Source organism: Dromiciops gliroides, chromosome 6 (assembly GCF_019393635.1).
Source record: "Dromiciops gliroides isolate mDroGli1 chromosome 6, mDroGli1.pri, whole genome shotgun sequence".
In the NCBI taxonomy this organism is placed as follows: Eukaryota; Metazoa; Chordata; class Mammalia; order Microbiotheria; family Microbiotheriidae; genus Dromiciops; species Dromiciops gliroides.
In genome coordinates, this window is record NC_057866.1 from 35327708 (window position 1) to 35349206 (window position 21499).

Here is a 21499-nt window from a genome sequence, read left to right on the forward strand (position 1 = left end):
TGCCCTAGTTCTGCTAGTTTATTTGTTGAATTATCCAGGACATTTTAAGGTTTCTATCTTGAGTATGATTTACTTTCTATTAGTTTTATAAAGATAGTGAACTGCTGCTGTCTGTAACTCTTGCCACCAGATCATGTCTAGCTAGGCATTTGGTAGGTTTTTTGACACATAGTACAGGTTGGTACACCATCCACCATTCATGATCCCAGTCCTTAAATGTATGACCTTGGACAAGGCATCTATCCCTATTTTGCAGAAGAATGAACTAAGGCTCTGATAGGCTTTGAATGCTCATGTCACCTACCAAATATCTGCTAGGAAGAGTCTGAGGTAGGATTTGAACTCAGGTCTTCCTGATTCTAAGCCCAACATTCTATTGCATCACTGAGCTGCCTCCAGGCAGATCATGGTAATAGTGGGAAAGGTCTTGGATTTGAAGACCAGACCTGCCACTTGGTAGCTGGGTGACCTTGGTCAAGCAACTTACTGTCACTAAACCTTAGTTACTTTATCTGTAAAAGGAGAGGGGTAAGTTAAATACTCTTTAAGATTCTAGATTCAAACTTTAGGATCCCATTTACCAGCTCTATGTATGACTTTGGAAAAGTCATTCATCCCCATTTTGCCAATGGGGAAATTGAAGCTCAGAGAGGTTCATAATTTTTGTTGTCTACTCTGTGATATTGTAAGGAAAGAGCTTTTTAAGCCACAAAACATTAGACAAATATCAATTATGATGACTCTAATTTTCTTCTCCATTCTATTCTGCTTTCCTACAAAGAACTTGCCTATAGCTCATCACCTTATGTAATTTTTACTTTCTATTTCCAGGGTGTGGTCAAGTCCTGCGGGTCCCCAAAGGACAGATTCTACTAGAAAGTTATCCCCTGAATGCTCACTGTGAGTGGACCATTCACGCCAAGCCTGGATTCATTATCCAACTAAGGTATGAAGTCAAGGGTAAACTTCAGAATCCCAAAGATCCAGAGAAGCAATTGATTGCCAAGGAGAAGGAAAAAGCGAACTTTGTGCCTGATGACCCCAGGGAAAAGAACATCCTGACCTGGATCTTAACAATTACATAAGATGATGTGTGTTGAACCCTCCCTGCGATTTCATGGTTTAGACCCGGGTTTCAACTCGCCTTGGCATTAGTTCTCTGACCTCAATAGGCACAACCTCTCCTGAGATAAAACACTTTGGAGAATTTTCTCACTCACTTGGCTCAACTCCCCTGCCCCCTTCCCCACCCCAGGAAATCTGAGAATCTACAGGTGCAGTAATCCCCAAAAGGTGGAGACCGACTTTCCACCTGCAAACATGCAGTTCATAATAATCCAGAGAAAAGTTTTATTAAAAAAGAAAGGAAACAAAGTGAAAATTAAGGAAGTGGCCACCATTAATGATGATCACCATATTGACAGTAACAAAAGCTCACACTCAAGGTTTGCAAAGTAGTTTACCTATATCATGTAGCTTAATTTTCATAACAGATGAAGTCATTGCTATTATTGTACTCCTTTTTATACAGAAGGATATTGAGGCTTGGGAAAATTACATTACTTGCTTAGGGTCATGTAGCTAGTAGATATATGAGGCAGTATTTAAACCCAGGTCTTGACTCCAGGTCCAATATTTTATCAACTAATAATAGTAGTAATAATGATAACAGCTAGCATTTATATAGCACTTTAAGGTTTGCAAAGTGATTTACCAAAATTATTTAATTTTATTCTAATAATAACCTTGGGAGGTAGGTGCTATTATTATTTTCATTTTACACAACAGGAAAATGACTTGTCCAGGGTCACACAGCTAATAAGAGTCTGGGATCAGATTTGAAGTCAGGTCTTCCTGATTCTAGGTCCAGTGCTGTATCCTGAAAGAGGTCATTCTTTATGAGCCCTGTTTCAGGCTCATGCTCCCTGTCACTCAACAAGGGAAAAAAAGGAGACTGATGGGGGAATGAGGATTCATGTCTCTGTATCTGTTTATCTCTATTATTTTTTCTTCTCTGTCTGTGTGTGTGTGTGTGTCTGTCTCTCTGTCTGTCTGCATCTCTCTCCTCACATATTTTCTCCTCTCCTCCCTTTCTCTCACATATTTCTCTCTCCTCTTCTTCTTCTTCCCCTTCTTCTGCTTCTCCTCCTTTTCTCTGTCTTTTTCTCTGTCTATGTCTATCTGTCTCTCTCTCTGTGTCTCTGTCTGTCTGTCTCTCTCCCCCTTCCCTCTTGTCACTCCTCATGTTTGGTAGCATAGTCACCAAGTCACCAGTTTCTTAGGCCAGGATGGTGTTTCTATAGTCACCCACTTTCCCTATGCTTCTGCTCCATTTTAAGATATGGGCAAAACTCTCTTTTGGGGTTCTCTCCAGGAAAGGTGATGGCCCATACCTTGGAATAAGCTGACAGCTAAAAGGTTAAGCAGATCCTATGAGGGTAGTGCAGTTAAAAAGGGGAGATTCATTTGGAGTCAGAAGATTTGGGTTCAAATCCTGACTCAGCCACTTACTAGCTGTGTGATGTTAGGCAAATCATTTACTTCTCTGGGCCTCTGTTTCTTCTTCATTTGTAAAATAAGGGGTAGTCAGACTAGATGGCCTCCATCTGACATCTCTTCCACCTTTAAATCTTGGATCCCATGATCCTTCCTCCCTTGCTCAATCATCAGCCTGGGACTACTTGGTTTTTCACCCCACTGTATGGAACTGGTCTGGGTGTGGCAGTTTAGGTCAGGGAATGGGGAGGGCTGCTGTGCATGGTGAGGGGGTGGGGGGTGAGAGCTGACTTAGCCTGCAGGAGGCTGGGCTGCCCCCCTATGCCTAATGTGCCAGAGGCTAAACCTGCTAGGTGATAAAAGGGCAGATGTTGAAGACGGCACATCAATGGGTCACCTTCCTCAGAGGCTGAGTTGAATGGGCCCAGCAGGCTCCTGTACTGGCTTCTCTGGGATTTGAGAAGCCCAGGTCAGCTAACTACAAATCCTGTGCCCCTTCCATTGTAATATATTGTACAGTCTAATCATAGGGAAGCGTGGTGCCAACATATAAAACACAGTCAGGTGAATCTAAATGAGTCGGGTAGTTGATAAGCATTTATTAAGTGCCCTGCTATGTGCACTATGGTAAACCCTGGAGTAGGTAGATAGACATTCTTTTCATTGGGTAAAGTAAGACTTTGTCTCAGGTTTAGAGATTGAAAATGTGGAGACATTGGCTCCTGTTGGCGAAAGAACAGGGGCAGGAGCAGCATGACTCTCTGTCTCCTTTCAGACAGCTAGAATACCCATGCTTGCAGAATATAGGTAGCAAATGCTGTGTGTGTGTGTGTGTGTCTGTGTGTGTGTGTGTGTCTGTGTCTGTGTCTGTGTGTGTGCACGCATGCGCACATAGATGTCTAGCCAAGAGAACACTATTCCATCTTCATTAATGACTATAATATTGCCAGCCCTTGCCAAAAGCAAATCAATCTTCCCCTGGCTGCACCTCCTTTGGGAACACAGCACTGCAGGCCTGGGTTGATGCATGCATCCCGGGGCTCCTAGATCATATATCTTCTTCCTGGACTCTTCACCTCCATTTTTTGTTCTGTAATAGATGGTGTCTCCCCTCTCAGGCTGCTAGCACATTTCAGGGAGGCTAGGGGATCCCTAGGAAGGCCCAGGCCTCCATTCTTTTCATTTCTGGCGGTTCGTCTCATTTTGGTTTTGTAGAGATATGTCTCCAAATCCCAGGAGGAGCAGATGGGGGCATTCTCACAGGGCAGGAAGGCAGCTGTCTCAGAAGGATTTCAGTTTCATTTCTAAATTAAACAAAAGGGATGAAACCTCCATGAGAGAGGGCCTTTCAGTGCTGGCTATTAGCAAAGGTTTAGGCTTTTCAGTGCCTTGTGGTTTCTCTGGTAAGCTATGATTCCCCCTCCCCTGCCTCCTGCCCAAGTCCTGTGGGGCTTGCTTCCTCCTCCTCTTTGGTTACACCACATAACAATTAATCGCTTTTGGATCCTCAGACATCTCTGGTGGTCTAACTGTTTGGCTTTCTATGAACAACATACTTGAAGTTGTTGTCAACTGCAGCTTGGCTACAAAGAGAGAAGATGCCACATATGATAACTAGTAGGGGTCAATGGGCTGGTTGAGATGAGAGGTCATGCCAATGCAGGCATCATGGAATCATGGAAAGAAAATTAGCCTTGAAAATAGGAATTCTGAAAAAAAAAAGAAAAAAAATGTGGAAAAATAGGAATTCTGTGTTCAAGTCCTATGATGCTTAGTAGCATGTGTAACAATGGGTATCACTCAAATGGGGAATAAAATTCATGTAAGTGAAATTCTTGTTCCCTGCCTCAAAGCATTGTGGTGAGGAAAGAACTTTGTATACCATAAGGGATGGAAGTTGCTATGTTGGATGGTGTAGATAACGAGAGCTGACATTTATATAATACTTTATGTACCTTCTCTCATTTTATCCTCACAACTATCGTGTGAGATAAAGACCACAGGCATTATTATCCCTTTTTCACAAATAAAGAACTTGAGACTTAAATTTGATTATTCGTGGTGACTTGGACTCATGGTCACACAACTAGCAAGTATTGGTTCAGGATTCAAACCCAAGTCTTTCTAATGTCAAGTCCAGTTCTCAATTCTCCATCTCATTGAGGGAAAAGACCTCGGTTCTAGAGTTAGGACTTGAAGCCAGGTCTTATGATTCTCATACTTACTAGCTGTATAGAACTCTGAGCTAGTCACTCAATTTGTATGAGTCTTGCTTTCCTCATTTCTCATAAACCTTTAAAAAGAACAGTAATGATAACCGCTACCACTGTCATCATCATCGTTATTGTCCCCGAATTGTGATTCATCCTCATAGGGTCCTCCCAGTGAGGAAATGCTCGCAATAATCATTAATAGCTAATGTTTACATAGCTCTTTGAGGTTTGCTGAGCACTTTGCACATTACTGTCTGGGTGATGAATGTGTGTTTGTGTCAAAGTGTTGGTGTGGGGGATGGTACACGTAAGACATCGTGCCATCTCTACAGGCTCCGGGTGACTTTGGTAAGGACCAAGACATGTCCGAGTTATAAAAATGCATAAGGGGAGGACTGTGAAAGCGGGTCTTACAGTATTTGTTGACTTTGGCCATGGAGTTTCCTGACCCATTGGAGGATGGTGGAACAAAACAGAATCTCTCTCTATATACTACCCCCAATGCTGTGTCATGCATAACTTTCCCTCTACATATATGAGAGGTTAAAAAATAGTGTATTTTGAGTGTCAAGAGGTTATAGACTGGGCACTACCACTAGATACCTGTGTGTTAATTCTTTACCCACTCTTTACCTTTGATTCCTCCTCTGTAAACATGAGGGGGTTAAATAAGCTCTAGAATCTTCCATGCTTTTATCCCCTATAGCAGACACATTTACAGACACCACCTTTCAGGTGGTGACTCCGATCCACTTCCAAGAATGCTTGGAAACCTTGAGTGGAGAGCATTAAATGTTTCAATCTAGAAGCCTGGCAGCCTCCCAGGTATGAAGGCTTCTGTCTCCTGTCTGGTCAGCCCCTTTACTCTCTCTCCCCCACCCCCGGGTAGTTACCTCAATCTCATGTGCCCTTTCTCTTCCTCACTGTCCTCACTTATGAGATGAAAGGGTTGGGAGGCAATAGAGTGCTGTAGTCAGAGAACTTGGGTTCAAATCTTGGTTCTGACACTGAGTATTAATGTGACTTCAGGCAACGTATCTTTAACCTCTAGTTTCAGCTTCTCAAACTTCAAAATAAAGGGGCTGCTAAATACCTGGACAGCATCTGAATCAGATTAAAATGTAATTGGGAAGTATTTAATGAAATAAATACAAATGCATTCATGTTCACAGTTGTGTCAATTAGACACGGTTGTATCTGACTCTTTGTGACCCACCTTGGAGTTTTCTTGGCAAAGATATTGGAGGGGTTTGCCATTTCCTTCTCTAGCTCATTTTACAAATGAGGAAACTGAGGCAAACAGTGTCGCATAGCTAGTAAGTGTCTAAGGCCGGATTTGAACTCAGCAAGATGATTCTTCCTGACTTCAGGCCCGACACTCTATCTATCCACTATGCCACCTAAGGCCCTATGCTCCTGTGATTATTTAATCTTTTTTTGGTGGGGGGCAATGAGGGTTAAGTGACTTGCCCAGGGTCACACGGCTAGTAAGTGTCAAGTGGCTGAGGCCAGATTTGAACTCAGATCCTCCTGTATCCAGGACTGGTGCTTTATCCACTGTGCCACCTAGCTGCCCAGATTATTTAATCTTCAAGGCCTCTTCTACCTCTTACTCTCATAAGCCTGTGAATCCACTGCTCCTGTCCAATGTCGCTTCCGATGTCGTTTTCTCCCCCTCCTGTCTCTGCTTCCAGGTTTGTTATGTTAAGCCTGGAGTTTGACTACATGTGCCAATATGACTATGTTGAGGTCCGGGATGGGGACAACAGTGACAGCAGGATAATCAAACGCTTCTGTGGGAATGAGCGGCCGGCCCCCATCCAGAGCACAGGGCCCTCCCTCCACATCCTCTTCCAGTCAGACGGCTCTAAGAACTTTGATGGGTTCCATGCCATCTTTGAAGAGATCACAGGTAAAGAGAATTAAAATAAATGTGGCATTTTATAGATGAATCTCTCCCTGAATACCTTCCTTCCCTCCTCTCAGCCTCATTAAAACTTTGCATGCTGTGTTGTCAACAGCAACCTAAGTAGGTAAAGAAAATGAATGCTTAGCTCATCAGTGAAGGAAAAAGCTCCCTGAGAACCAGTGTTGATTGATCCCACTATTAGCACTGACTTCAAAAAAGTTCCCCCTAGGATCTCCCACTCTTGGGTCACTTTGTCAAGGTTTGACAGTAAGAGGGAGAGGGGTGGCAATTTCCCCCTTCCTCTCTCCTGTTCCACTTTCATGATTTCCTAACCTCTGGATCAGTCAAAGGAGCTAGGGATGGTTCACCTTGAGCAGAATCAGCATTTATTAGGCACTTACTATGTGCAAGACACTGTGCTAAATGCCAGAGACAGACAGAAAGAAAAACACACAACCTCTGACCTCTGAGAGCCCACATTCTAATGGGGGTGACAATGTACAAGGAGTTTTAAGATAGAAGCAGTGTGACTGGAAAGTAATTCCAAATGCAAGGCACTAACATAGGGAGGGGGTAAGTGTGTAGACTCAGAAGGGTTCCCTGAGAAAGATGGGATTGGAATGGAGTCTTGAAGAAGGTTAGGAGTCAGGGGGAAATAGGGAGAACATACTCAACAGATTCAGGGGTTACATGGGAGTTGAATGGGACGTCATAGTCCATCTATTCCATGAGCACCCAAATAAAGATCCCCTCTACAGCATCCTTGGCCAATGGTCATCCATGTTTTAGATGAAGACTTCCCCTAAGGCAGGATTGACTACCCTGGTTCATTTTTTGCACAGCTCTAACCATTAGGGATTTTTTCTTTACATCAAGGCCAACTTTACTTCTCCAGCTACTTCCCATTGCTCCTGGTTCAGCCTACCTAGGCCAAGATGATTATGTCTAATGTGACAGCCCTCTATGTTTTCTCTATTCCAGGTTAGACAACTCCTGTTACTTCATCTGATTCTTGAAGTCCCATAACTGTCCTAATTTCACAGCCTGGACATTCTACAGTTAACAATTGTCCTTATAATGTGGCCCAAAGAACTGAACATAGCAATCAGGTGTGGTCCAGCCAGGAATGATGATAGCAGGATTATCAGCTCCTGAGTCTAGGAGACTGTACCAGGCTCCAATTACATCAGCATTTTTGGATATCATATCATACTGTTGGCTTATATTAAGAAGGCAGTTCATTAAAACCTCCTTTTCAAATGAATTGCTGCCTATCTATCCCTTCTCCCAACTGCCATTTTGTACTTGTAAAGTTGTTATTTTGAAGCTAAGCATAAGACTTTACATTTAACCCTATGAAGTGTAATCTTAGATTCCATCTAGATGTTTCTAAGGTATGCTGAGGGCATTTGACTGCCTTAAAACAATGAATGTAGAGGTAATTAATAAGGAAGAGAAGGGAATATGCATTTATTAAGCACCTACTATGTGACAGGCACTCAGTACTTTGCAAATATTATCCCATTGGATCTTCACAGTAACCCAGGAAGGTAGATGCTATTATTATCCCCATTTTTTGAATGAGGAAACTGAGGCAGAAGTTAAGTGACTTGCTCAGGGTCATGTTGCTAGTGTCTGAGGCCAAATGTGAGCACAGGTCTCCCTGACTACAGACACAGGACTCAATCTACTGTACTACCTCACTGTATAGTATAGTATAGTATAGTATAGTATAGTATAGTATAGTATAGTATAGTATAGTATAGTATAGTATAGTAAAGTAAATAGTAAAGCTTTATTAACTGAATACCCCCAAAATATGAGGGTGAGTCATTGTTTATTATTAACCTGGAATCTGACACTATTTTGTATCACATGTAGTCAATTGTATCTGGAATACCCCACATCTAGAGACACCCTTTCTTTGTCGAGTGTGAGAATGATTACATAAGAGACAAGGAAACTTTTTGCACAGTGGATGGGTGTAGGATCAGGGTGAATTGCTGAGTCTTCTTTCTTCTGGAAAAAATGGAATCTGGGAGTTTTAATCCAAGCTCCTTTGCATTCCCTTACTGCCTAAGCTTTGGGCCAAACTCCAAGCTTCCATTTCTTCCTTTGTCAGATGGGCATAACAGTGTTAACCCAATTCAGTCCAGAAGAAAAAGAGATCCTGGCAAGAATACAGCTAAAGGACTCACTTCTTTGTCAGAGGTTAACATCCAGGCTCCTCAGGTTCCCATCCATCTGGAGGGAACCCACAAAGCTAAATTTCTTCTTGCTGTGTAGGTGTCTCTCAATTCTGGAACTCTTCTACCTGCCTGGGTTGTTTTAGGAAATAGTATTGGAGTCTTTGTGCTGTGCCAAACATACAAACAAAAAAGGATTTGGCATCAAAAGACTGGAATTCAAATACTTTCTCTATTAATTACTTCTTGTATGAACTGGGGCAAGTTGTTTCCCTGTGCCTCAGTTTCCTATAAACAACCCTAAAATGACAATGATGGAATAGATCCCCTCTGAGATCTCTTTAGATCACAGTCCTATGAACCTAAGGCTCTGGTCCCTGCCTCCCCTTTGAACATGGGACCTTTTGTAGCATAAAATAAGACTTTTGTCTTATTGAATGTTGTTTTGAAATCTGGGGTCTGGTTGGAGGGTGGGGGGTGAGAGATATAACAGGAAGAAGCAATAGCATTATTTTCTTTGGCAACAGGATATGGCCTTTGTAATAGAAACACCCTGTGGTGGGAGAGGGCTTACAGAAGAAGGAATGAAAAAAGCCTTTATTAAAATGCTTGTTCTGTGCCAAGCACTATGCTAAGTGCAAAGCATGCAAATGGAAAACTTGAGATAGCCCCTGCTCTCAATATGTTCACCTTCTAGTTGGGGGAGACAATACATAGTAGAAAGTTCACCACTAAAGCAGAAGAAAAATCCCAGATGTCCTAGTGGTGCAGGCAGCAGGACTGATGGCAAGGTCTAGGAGTCCTAAGGTTGGTTCAGTAGATCAGGTGACAGTGCCAGAGGTCTGGAGAACATAGAGACAGAACAGACAATAAGACTGGACAAACCTTAGGCTATCATCAGGACCTGGGTTCAAATCTCGAATCTGCTACTTATTAGTTGTGGGAACTTGGCCAGGACACTCCTGGATCTCTGTTTCATCATGTATGAAATTAAGGGCTAGATTAGAGTGGTTATAACTACCTTTTCAGTTTTAAATTCTTTGTTCCATGGGGGCCACTCAGCACCACTCTCTTGTGGAATCCAGATGAAACTTCTTCTTCATAGGTATTATCTCCTGAGAAATGGCAGGTATCATATTTCTGGGGAGAGGCAAGCCATGTTCTGTGGTTGACTAAATCAGGACTCTGATCAAGATGACAGACTCCTGCTTCTTCTTAGTGCCATCTTGTTGACTTCCAATGTGCCATGAGAGCCAAGTGGAGGAAGAAGCAGATGCATAGGCTGAAATGCAAGAGGAGAAAGATGAGGCAGAGGTCCAAGTAATCAGACTGTGCTGAGCACAGAGGCCACAGGAGCAGAGATGAAATGACCCTTGGTGACAATCTTGGGAAGGCAGAAACCATCTGGAAACATTACTCTCCCTACAAAGCACTGTGCTAACTCTACCATCTGATGAAGGACTTACCACCATTTGACACCTCCCTGATAAAAGGACATGCCACCTTTTAATGCAGATTCCACTTACCTGCTTCTTGATTTTGTGCTGTGGGACTCATATCATTCCAGACTGATTGTTCATTGTGGCTTAGTGTAGCACACCTGTACAATAAATCCTCGCTACTTTCTTGTTTGGAAAAAAAAGAGACAGACTCCCTGAGCAAGTTTGGAGACATTTCTAAGAAGGGAATTGTAAGCCAAAGCTAAGACCCCTTGTTTCCTTGGCAGTTCATTAGCTCCTGGATATTTATAACAGTGAGTGGCAGTTCAATAACCACTAATACTGTTGGAAAGCCAGAACTGACTCTTCTCCAAGGGAAAGGTGTTCTCTATTCTTACATTTGATAGTCTCAGATACAATAGGAACAAAAATAGCATGATTGCCTAGGATGCCCACCACAAAAGACCCCTGTTCTGAGTTTTATTCCTTTCCAGCCACTGGTTTAACTCCCAAGATGTCACCCTGGGAGTTCCATGCTCAATACATTCCTTCTAGACTGGAGTGATAGGTTATCTTTCCATTGCTAGGCTGATGTACTTGATGATAGAAAAACTCAAAAGAGGATTGATAGTGCAGTAGAGTAGATAGGCTACAAAGGAATCAAATGACTTGGCTAGTTCTGTCTCTGTCATTAATTAGTGGCAAAATTCTGGATAAGTCACTGAAATCTTCTGATCATTTGAGAACACATTCGGGGCAGCTAGGTGGCACAGTGGATAGAGCACTGGCCCTGGATTCAAGAGAACCTGAGTTCAAATCCAGCCTCAGACACTTGACACTAGCTGTGTGACCGTGGGCAAGTCACTTAACCCCAATTGCCCCGCCAAAAAACCCCCCCAAAAACCCACATTCAATAGAATCAACAGCATGGTGTTGGAAATAGAATGTAAAACCTAGAGTCAAGAAAGCCTGGGTTTGTATCCTGCCACCAAAACACACAACGAGACAACTCTAGGAAAGTCACTTAACCTCTCTGTCCCTTAGTTTCCCTTTCTGCAAAATGAAGGGGTTGGATCTGATGACTTCTAAGATGCCTGTCAGCTCTACATCTAGGAACCTATAATCCTCTGATCAATTCAGTCCCATCCAACAAGGATTTATTAAAGACTTACTATGTGCAAAGCATGATGCTGGACACTAGAGATACAAAGATAAATAAATGCTAGCTCCAGTTGTTATTATTCCTGCCCTCGGGGAGCTGACATTCTTGGAAGGGGGGGGTGTTGGGAGACAACATATAAAAAGATAAGTATATATTTAATAGTTTGGAATGGAGAGAGATATAACAACTAAAGCATCAGAAAAGGCTTCCCATAGATAATAACCTATGAGCTGAAGGAAATTAGTTTCTAAGAAGCAGAGTGAAGGAATGAATGAATACACCTGAAGAACCTCCAAGCCCCTCATGGGACCAATGAGGGAATTAAAATACCTTTGAACTCTGGGAGTCTATGAAAGGTTCAAAAAAGTCATGAGGACAACTTTGCAGGATGTAACTTTATGCATTCTCCTCTTTTGAAAGTTGACCCAGGGGTCATATGTTTGGCCAAGAGATAGTCAAGAGACCAAGATGCTTAGGATATACCTGACTCCTGAGGCAAAAATTTCAAAGGGGGCTTACCTTTTTTTCCACTGTAAGATAGATCTTTAATGCTCCTTCAAATTGGGGATTCCATAGACAAGGTTGATAGGTAAGGAATAAGTACTCTCAACCCCTAAAAATGCAATCCTGAAAAATATACTGAAAAAAAAATCAACTGAAAGGGCTTTGGATTATTGATTTCTGAGGGAAGCGGTGGGACTTTCCCACTAGGGTTGGCAAGAAGATCAACGCCACCTCCTTTTTCTCATGGGAAAGACACAAATCTTGAGAACTAGTTGTCAGAATCATAAGAGGATTTATCATAAACTTAGAGCTATAAGGAGCCTTATAGGTCATCCAGACCATTCCCTTCATTGAACTTATTAGGAAACTGAGGCCTAAAGAACTACAGTGACTCATTCCAGGACAAGTTGCTTCAATAAAGTCTGTTTAATTTAAACTATTTTACGAGTCCTTTTCTTTCCCTGGGCTTCTCTCTCTGGGTTGGACTAATTCATCTCTTTCCTCACTCTGGTTTATCCTCCATTTAGTCACCAAAGTGATTTTCCTAAAACACAAATATGACCATGTTATCCCCCTAGTCAATAAACTGCAATGGCTCCCTATCACCCCCGGCATCATATACAAAATCCTCTGTTTGACATTCAAAGTCTTCCATAACTTATCGATGCCCTACATTGCCACTCTTCTTCTACCATATTTACTCCTATATATCGTGTGGTCTAGTGACACTGACCTTGCCATTCCTCACACACTACACTTCATCTCCTGATTCTGATCATTTCACTGGTTGTCTTCCATGCCTAAAATTTCTCTCTCTTCATCTCTGCCTCCTAGCTTTCCTGTCTTCCTTTAAGTACCAGTTAAAATCCCACCTTCTTCAAGAAGCTTTTCTCAATCCCCTTAATTCAAACCTTCCCTCTGTTGATTATCTTCATTTTATCTATCTATCTATCTATCTATCTATCTATCTATCTATCTATCTATCTATGTATCTATCTATCTATATATCTATCCATCTATCTACCTACCTACCTACCTACCTACAGAACTGTTTACATGTTGTCTCTTCTATTAGACTGTGAGCTCCTCGAGATCAGGGAAAATCTCTTGCCTTTCTTTGTAATCCAGCACCTTGCAGAGTGCCTGGCACATAGTAGGTGCTTAATAAATGTTTATTGACTGATGGACTTAATATAGTCCCTCCCAGATCTTACATCCTATGATTCTAAGACATTTTTTCATGATTGTACTAGACATCTGCAAAACTTCAACCAAGACTCCAGGCATAAGTACCTTGCCCAGGTATGAGCACTGGCTAATTCTATCTTTTGTCTTACAGCTTGCTCTTCATCTCCGTGTTTCCATGATGGCACATGCCTCCTTGACAAAGCTGGATCTTATCGGTGTGCCTGCCTGGCAGGTTACACTGGGAAACACTGTGAAAGTCGTGAGTATGGCTCCAGAACCAGATTGTCCAACACCCTATCTTTGAACAAAGGTGTCACGTGGGTGACAAAGGGTGACAAAAGGGCACTGGGTATTCCCAGGTCCGGGTCTAAAGGAGTGCTTATAGTGAGTGGTACAGAGGAAAGCTAAGTAGTGTAGTGGATAGAGCACTGGGCTTGTAATCGAGAAGACGCATCTTTGTGAGTTCAAATCTGGTCTAAGACACTTAGTAGCTGTGTGACCCTGGGCAAATCACTTCACCCTGTTTGCCTCAGTTTTGTCATCTGTAAAATGAGCTGGAGAAGGAAATGGCAAACCATTCCAACATATTGGATGACCAATGACCAAGAAAATCTCCAAATGAAGTCACAAAGAGTTAGACGTGACTGAAATGAAACAGCAACAACACAGGGGAAAGAGCACTGATTTTAGAGTTAGAGGTCCTGGGTTCAAGTCCTAACTAATACTTTCTGCCTGTGTGAACTTTGACAAGTTGCTGACTCTGCTTGTGCCTCCATTTTCTCATGTATAAAATCATGGAGTTGGGCTAGATGACTTCTGGGATTCCTTCTACCTCTAGCAACAAACCTCAAAGATATTAGACTCTAAACTTATCATTATTTTAAATTAAAATTGTAGCTGGTGAATATGGGTCAGGCCAGGACCAAAGTCAATCAAATTAAGAGATTAACCGGCATTGACTAAATGTAGTTTACCATGTGTCTAGTACAGGGCACAGCAAAAACAAATCCCTCTACTACTCTACTACAGAGCTCCTGCTCTGTTTGCAGGGAGGATGCATTTATGTACATTCCATATGTTAACAGAACACTTAGGGAATAATACGACAGAAGAGATAATGCAACAGTGGGTAAAGCTGGGGGATGGCAGGTTGAAACAGGGGCAGGTGACATGGGACTAAGCCCCATGCAGAGCTCACCAATATCCTTCCATTTCAACCTTACAGTCTATGCACCTGCTGTCTGACTCACAGACTGGCTCGTCTATTGAAGCAAGAGAGTTCTCTGGCTGACCCCGAGTTACTGAGAATGGCTGCTGTCTCATGGTTAACTTCTCCCTGGAAAAGTCAAAGAGCTAAGACAAAAGGGTGAAATTCCACCCTAACAAATCTCCGCCCCCCCACCCCATGCCTCTGCTGCCTGCTGTTTCTAATTCTCCTTCCAGAAAACTGGGAAATCCTTCCTCCTTTCTGGCAAAACATTGGGCTGCAGGTCATGGCAGATTCTTGCAACCCTTTTTTATATCCAGAGACTAAACATTTCCCCAACTGTATTTTCCCTTTGCTCTTCTGAAGGGGAAGCTGTTAATACAGAACTGCAAAAGCCTATATCCCTGGCATTAGTATTAGGTCACCTTAGAAATTCTAGGAGGAAAGTCAGTAGCCTTAGTGGCTGAAGAGGTGGCCTCAGAGTCATAAAGTTAAGCCTGCCTCTGACATATACTGGTTTTGTGACCTTGGGCAACTTAACCTCTTGGCGGCCCCAGGTAACTTCCTTACACTTTAAGTTGCAGAACAGGTTTCGATCTGCATTAGCAAAGGTAAGCCTAACTGGGATCTCACTACAACAATAAAATGACAGGTCCAGTCCAAAATAAATCACATCAATCATCGCATTTTAGAGGGGACATTGATAATCTGGGTATTATCTAAGGTTGGGGTTCTTTTAAAAAAAATTTCTTTTCCAAATTCTTTCCCTTCCAAAATCCCCTCTCCCACCCATTGAGTAGACAAGAAATACGATGCCCATTATATGTATGACGTCACAGCAAGGGTTCTTAACCTTGTATGTGTGTGTGTGTGTATGAGTATGAGTGTGTGAGTGTCTGTGTGTGTGTGTGTATGTATGAGTATGAGTGTGTGTGTGAATGTGTGTGTGTGGATGAGTATGAGTGTGTGTGTGGATGTGTGTGTGTGTATGAGTATGAGTGTGTGTGTGTGTGTGTGTGTGTGTGTGTGTAATGGACCTCTTTGTCTGTCTGGTGATGCCTGGGGGCTTTTAAATGAATAAAATAAAATACTTATGATTACAAAGGAATCCAATTATATTGAAATAATTATTTTAAAAATTCAAAAATAAGTTCATAGAGCCCAGGTTAAGAACCCCTCATCTAGACAAATGTCATGAGGATGGCTAAGAGCCTTGAGATACTGCGATATTATAGACTGGGTTGGAGGAATTGAGGATGTTTGTTCTAGAAAATAGAAGACATAAAGGAGACAGGATAACTGTCTTCATATATTTGAAAGGGTATCATGTGGAAAAAAGGCTTAGATTTGATTTTAATGGCCCTAGAGGGAAGGAGAAAATGGATGAATGTTTCAGAGAGGCAAATTTACCCTTGATAGAAGGAAAAATATCTCTTCTATCAGAACTGTCATACAAAAGAACAATCCACTTCTTTTGGAAGACTTCATTGGAGGTCTTCATGCAAAGGTTGAATGACCACTGTATGGGACATTTGAGTCTGAAGGTTCTGATTCAGTAGGTACCATGGATAGAGCCTAGAATAGAATTGCTTACAACTAGCTAGCCCTGAACCACCCTCAGAGACCTTTTATGATGGTCTCAACAAGCCTATCTTAGGTCATCAGCTTAATAACATTCCATACTGTTCAGCAATGGTTATAGCATTTCTAGACAGCTGGTCATTGTAAATGAAGTGGTTGGACCAGAGCAGGACTTCTTAAACTTTTTCTATTTCCAACTCCTTTTTGCCCAGGAAATTTTTACATGACCCTAGCTATATAGATATATAAGGTAGGTATACATAACCTTTTACTGTTGCCAAATTTTTCACAACCCCAACATTCAGTTACATCACCCCATATGGGGTTGCAAGCCACAGTGTAAGAAGCTTTGGACTAGATGACTTCTTCCCCCTCTCATTCTTTAAACCCATGAAAATTCCAAATATTGTGTTCCTCTAGGCCAAAAGTTGGTGTTACTGATACCTGCTAAAATTTCAGTGCCCTTAGCTGACTTGGCTGATGAGGACCAAGGGAGGGTACATAGGAATCCATTTACCTTAGATCCTTACATAAGTATCTTGTGTATTTACAAGGCTTTGGGGCAGAAGCAAACACGTGGCACATATCTATGCAGTACAGAAAAACAAAATGCTTGTTTTCATTTTGTTCTGAGTCTTTAGACATAAAATGTTTCTAGAAGCCTCATGGGAACAGATCCTGAACATTAACTGTAAAATCTACCTTTATTCTCTTTCACACCTGGATTTAAAAAAGAAATGGGGAATAACATGATCCTCCCATATATTTAATGTTTCACACACATATATTATCATATTTAAAAGTGGTATGATGCATGAGTGCTACTACACCCTATGGAGATCTGAGTTCAATCCTTCCCCAGACACTTACAAACAGTGTTACTCTGAGGATGAAAATAATACCTACTTCCCAGGGTCATTGTGAGGCTCTAATGAGGTAACAGGTGTCAAGTGCTTTGCAAACCTTAAAGTTACATATAAATGCTAGAAATGAAGGGATTTTCCCAAAATCACCCAGCCAGTAAATGATGAAACTGAGATTCAAATCTTAGTCTTATTCCCCTAAGTCCAGGGCTTTCCCATTATGCCATTACGATACAAACTTCTTGAGAACAAGGATTGTCCCCCACCCTCTTATTGTATCTTCAGTGCGTAGCACAGTGCTCAGTTTGAGTACATGTTTGGTAAAGGCTGTTGAGTTAATTTGCTAGTGTTGGTCAAATGAAGGCTTCACATGTGGAAAAAGATCACAGATCTAGAGATGGAACTGACCTCAGAGGTCATATTTTCCAGCCTTCTCATTTTACTGATGAGAAAATGGAAGTGGAAAGTGGGGTTGAATGATTTGCCCAAAGTCACATAGGTATAGTAAGCAGAGAAATAACATGAAACCCAAGAGTCATTGCCCATTCCATTGTGACAGTCTCTTCTTTTTTCTTTTTTTTTTGTGGGGCAATGAGGGTTAAGTGACTCGTCCAGGGTCACACAGCTAGTAAGTGTCAAGTGTTTGAGGCTGGATTTGAATTTAGGTCCTCCTAAATACAGAGCTGGTGCTTTATCCACTGTGCCACCATGACACTCTTTCAATAGATTCTTCTTTGGTCTCCCTGCTACCAGTCTCTCTGTTCTCTAATCTATAGTCTACATAATCACCGAATTGTTATTTCTAAAACACAGAGCTGACCATATCACTGCTCTTCTGGTCTTCCCCACCTCTCTAAAATTGTCAACAGCTCCCCATTGCCTCTGGGATTAACTACAAGCTCTTAGGTTTGGAATTTACTTTTGCTTTTATCTCCCTGGTATCAAGTACAGTGCCTTGAACATAGTAAGTACCTAAAAAAGCTTTATTGAGTTAAATATTGAAGTGTAGGTCCCATGTCATCCCATGAGCCAAAAGGCCTTTAGAGAAGTTTTTCCAAAAATTGTGAATATGCAATTTATTCATAATTTGAAAGAACAGAATTTATATGACCTGACTATGGGCTCATCCATTCAGCTAAGGATGTGATATCAGACCAATTACATAGTCTGCTGCCCCCAAATCACTTAAAAAGTCCCATTGCATAGGCGATGGAAGAGAATTAAATGCCCTTCATCTTAACAACCAAAATATTACAAAACAAGGGCATAATACCTAAATGAGACATTTTTTTGAATCAGTGGCTAGAAGTGAAGACCCTGTCTTCCTCTGTGTTACCTCAACTGTAAAATGGGGGGGGGTAATAATAGCACCCACCATCCAGGGTTGTTGTGAATATCAAATGAGATAATACTTGTAAAGTGCCTGGCACATAGTAAACACTTAATCAATGCTTTTTCCTGCCTTCAACAAGCATTTATTAAGTGCCTACCATGTACAAAGCAGAGAGTGTGCCATGTATTGAATAAATAGCTTTCCTCAAAGCTAAAAACCAGAATGTATAGACATATACTGGTTGTATGACCGTGGACAAGAAATTTATCTTCTGGGGTTTAAGAAATTCTCTAAGACTCTATTTTGGTGCAGGAAGATATTGACCTAAAAAAAAAAGATATTGACCTGTATTGGTAGAGGGAATTTCCTACCCCAGGAGTTCCCAATATCACTGGAGTCACTGCTCCTCTACCTATACTTCTCTGCAAAGCATTGTACTAGCGAATGTGGGTAACAAAGGAAAAAAAAACAATTCTCATGCTTAGAGAACTTGCATTCTTTTAGGAAGATATTGTGGCCAAGGTGTCAGAGAATGCAGGTTCCTGCATTTGTCTCTTACTGCCCATGGAACCTTTGATAAAGTTACTTCACTTATTTGGGTTCCAATTTCTTCATCTGTAAAACGAGGCAGTTGGAATGGCTAATCTCCAATATCCTTCAGTTATAATTAATGATTATACATATACAAGTAAGCAAATGCAAAGTAAATAGAACTGATGCCAGAAAATTGTCAGATAGAGCTTTACTTTGGATCAAGAGTGTTCAGGCTAGGTTTCCTTTCTAGAGGATTCAGTGTTCTCCTGGATCATTTTCAGAAAACTCAAGGAGGAAACATCAAAGGTAAAACCAGTAACCAATATCTGTATGATGGGGCTAAGAATAGGACTTATTTCATGGGATAGGAGCAAGAATCAAATGGAGTGATGAATGGTGCTTTTCAAACCAGAAAGACCTATATAAATATTAGCTATCACTACTGGTTTGCAGAAAGATTATTTGTTCAAGAGGTAAAACAAACAAACAAACAACAATAGATTCTTTCCAAATAATCCCTGCCTATGGTCTTTTTCCTTTGGCTTGTGGAATCTAAGGAAAAACTTATTTGTCCAAAGTAAGGAAGGTGGGATCCCCTCTATTAAAAGTCTTAAAATACAGGTTGATTGACCATTCATCAAGTTTGTTATAGTATGGATTTCTTTTGGTATGGGTTGGCCTAGCTGTTGGCAGAGATTCCTTTGAACTCTAAACACATCATGACTCTGCAAGCATCTACATGAATTTCCATTTCACAGGTAAAGAAATGGAGACACAGAGAGGCCAAGGAGACTCAGTGACTCAGTGGTAAAATCCAGAATTGAATTGAGGGTTCCAAATTCTCTATCCAATACCCAGTCTACCAGACAAAATGCTTTAAGTCATGATTCACATATTTATTCACTTAACTAAATATGTATGATAAACTAAAAGCTGCCTTGTCCCATTAGCCATGTCCCAAAAATGGCGGTCTGTTTTCAGACTTAGTTATGACTTAGCTACTATTCTCCTCTTTTACCCAATCATTTATTTCTCTTCTGATAAATTGTTCTTACTATGAGTCAATGTAATGATGTTTGGAAAAAGTCCAACATTTTGGAAACTAGATTCATTCTTGGTTACCTACAACATGGGTCTTTTTTAAAGGATCCCTCTTGGTCTGAGAGTTTTCTTTTTTGAAGAATATTGTCTTTGAAGTCCATGGGAGCAGAAGTTGAGGATAGTCTAATAGATGTCACAGTATAAGATGCTGGAAACATTGTGGGTATATCACTTTGGAATCCTGGAGTTGGGTACTGTCCCCAATTTCTCTTACTGCAAGTAGTTTTCTCATAACAAAAAGCCATCCCATTTCTCCACAGTGTTTTAAGTGCCAGTTAGAGTGGGGTCACATTGGAGCACAGAGTTGGGCCTTCTCAGTTCTCTCTTCTGCCAGCCTCTCTCCACTCAACAAACCCCCTTTTTCCTCCCTCCCCAATCTCTAGCCACCCTGGCCCACCATGTAAGGGAATAGGGGGCCCTTTCTCCTCTGAAGTTTAGTTTCCTGTTTCCTTTGTATGGGGTAAAAACAACAAAAAAATGGAGTTCTCAAGTAAATGGTAGGAATCTTGTTTTGAAAGTTTGGGGTGAAAAGGATGCATTACTCTGCTCCAATTTCCATGTTTCCTTTGTTTGCCTGGCCCAGTTGATGGCTGTGTTTTGTTCTGAATCCTAATGAAGGCCAATTCAACAGGACTAAATCTGGGGGCACAATGCTTCTACTTCTGTCTCTGATGCTGCTTTTTCACAAATCCAAGGGAGGACTTCCACCAATTAAGGCAAAATGGTGGTTCGGGAACTCTTTCGGTTCCCAGAACATCTAAAGGTTTCCCAGTGGACTCACCCAAAAGCAAGAAAGAAAGGAATGTTCAGAACTTAGTACAATTTATGCTTTTGCTTTTAAGTGGGAGCCAGTATAATGCATCATCAGAGACCGTTAAGAACTTCGGGGTTTTCTCTGAAGCATTAGTGTTGATGCAGTGATGATGTATTAGAGCCCCTGGGAAGAGAGGGGAAATCTTTTCTAAGGAAATGAGTAATATGCCACAGACTACTTGGGATTAATGCAAACTGTCCTGAGTTCTCTCAGGTGAGTGAGGTTTTTTTCTTTAGCAACGTCATTTATTGGTTTTGCCACATGAGAACTTCCGATGGACCATGGACAGATCCTTGTCCCTACCTCTGGTAATTTGGCAGCCAGAAAAAGAATAAATCTGTGGACAAGGGGTTAGAGCAACAGCACAGGTTTGTACAAATTAAATGATGTACAATGATGTTCCCAGGGACTTAGGGGCTTAATTCAGGCCACCAGGGTTCAATTAGGAGACCTTCTATGTCCCTTCAGCCAGCTGGCATCTCTGACCCCTGCTGGGCACTGACTAAGCTTACCATTGAATGTTCCTTGATTAACAGAATGCCCTGCATACAGATAGAGAGAGGGACCCGGGAGGGATGGCTTAAAAGAAAAGTAGACATTGCCATTATACTTGTTGTCATACAATTGGTGGATCAGGGAAAGTACAGATGCATCTAGCATAAAGATTAGGCAAACTTTTGTGGTCTGGGAAAGCCTGAAAAGTGGGGCTGTTAGAAGTGATAAATGAAAAGATCAGAGGAGAAATTGGATCTGGGGTTACACACAGGACCATCATGATGCCAGCTTTGAAGAATACTGTGCCCTTGTGTTAATGAGTTGCTTTGCTTCTTTCACGGAGTATCAGAGCTAATTCATTTAATGCATGGGATGTCTGTCAGACTGTTGTTGCTCATTTAACTGCTCAGGTCATCAGTACTTTACAGATAATCTTTGGGGGAGGAGGGGGAGAATAGTAGAAAGAGCAGGGAC

At 41.5% G+C, this 21499-nt stretch overlaps 1 protein-coding gene across 3 annotated transcripts in view; it reads left to right on the top strand.

The window, feature by feature from the left end:
• The window catches only part of PAMR1 (peptidase domain containing associated with muscle regeneration 1), a 115881-nt gene that overhangs the window by 55922 nt on the left and 38460 nt on the right, over nt 1-21499 (top strand). For all 3 annotated transcript variants that reach the window (XM_043972845.1, XM_043972844.1, XM_043972846.1), the window contains exons 4-6: nt 832-946; nt 6404-6621; nt 13249-13356. In XM_043972845.1, the coding sequence (XP_043828780.1) occupies nt 832-946; nt 6404-6621; nt 13249-13356 (441 nt within the window). The remainder of the gene's footprint in view (nt 1-831; nt 947-6403; nt 6622-13248; nt 13357-21499) is intronic.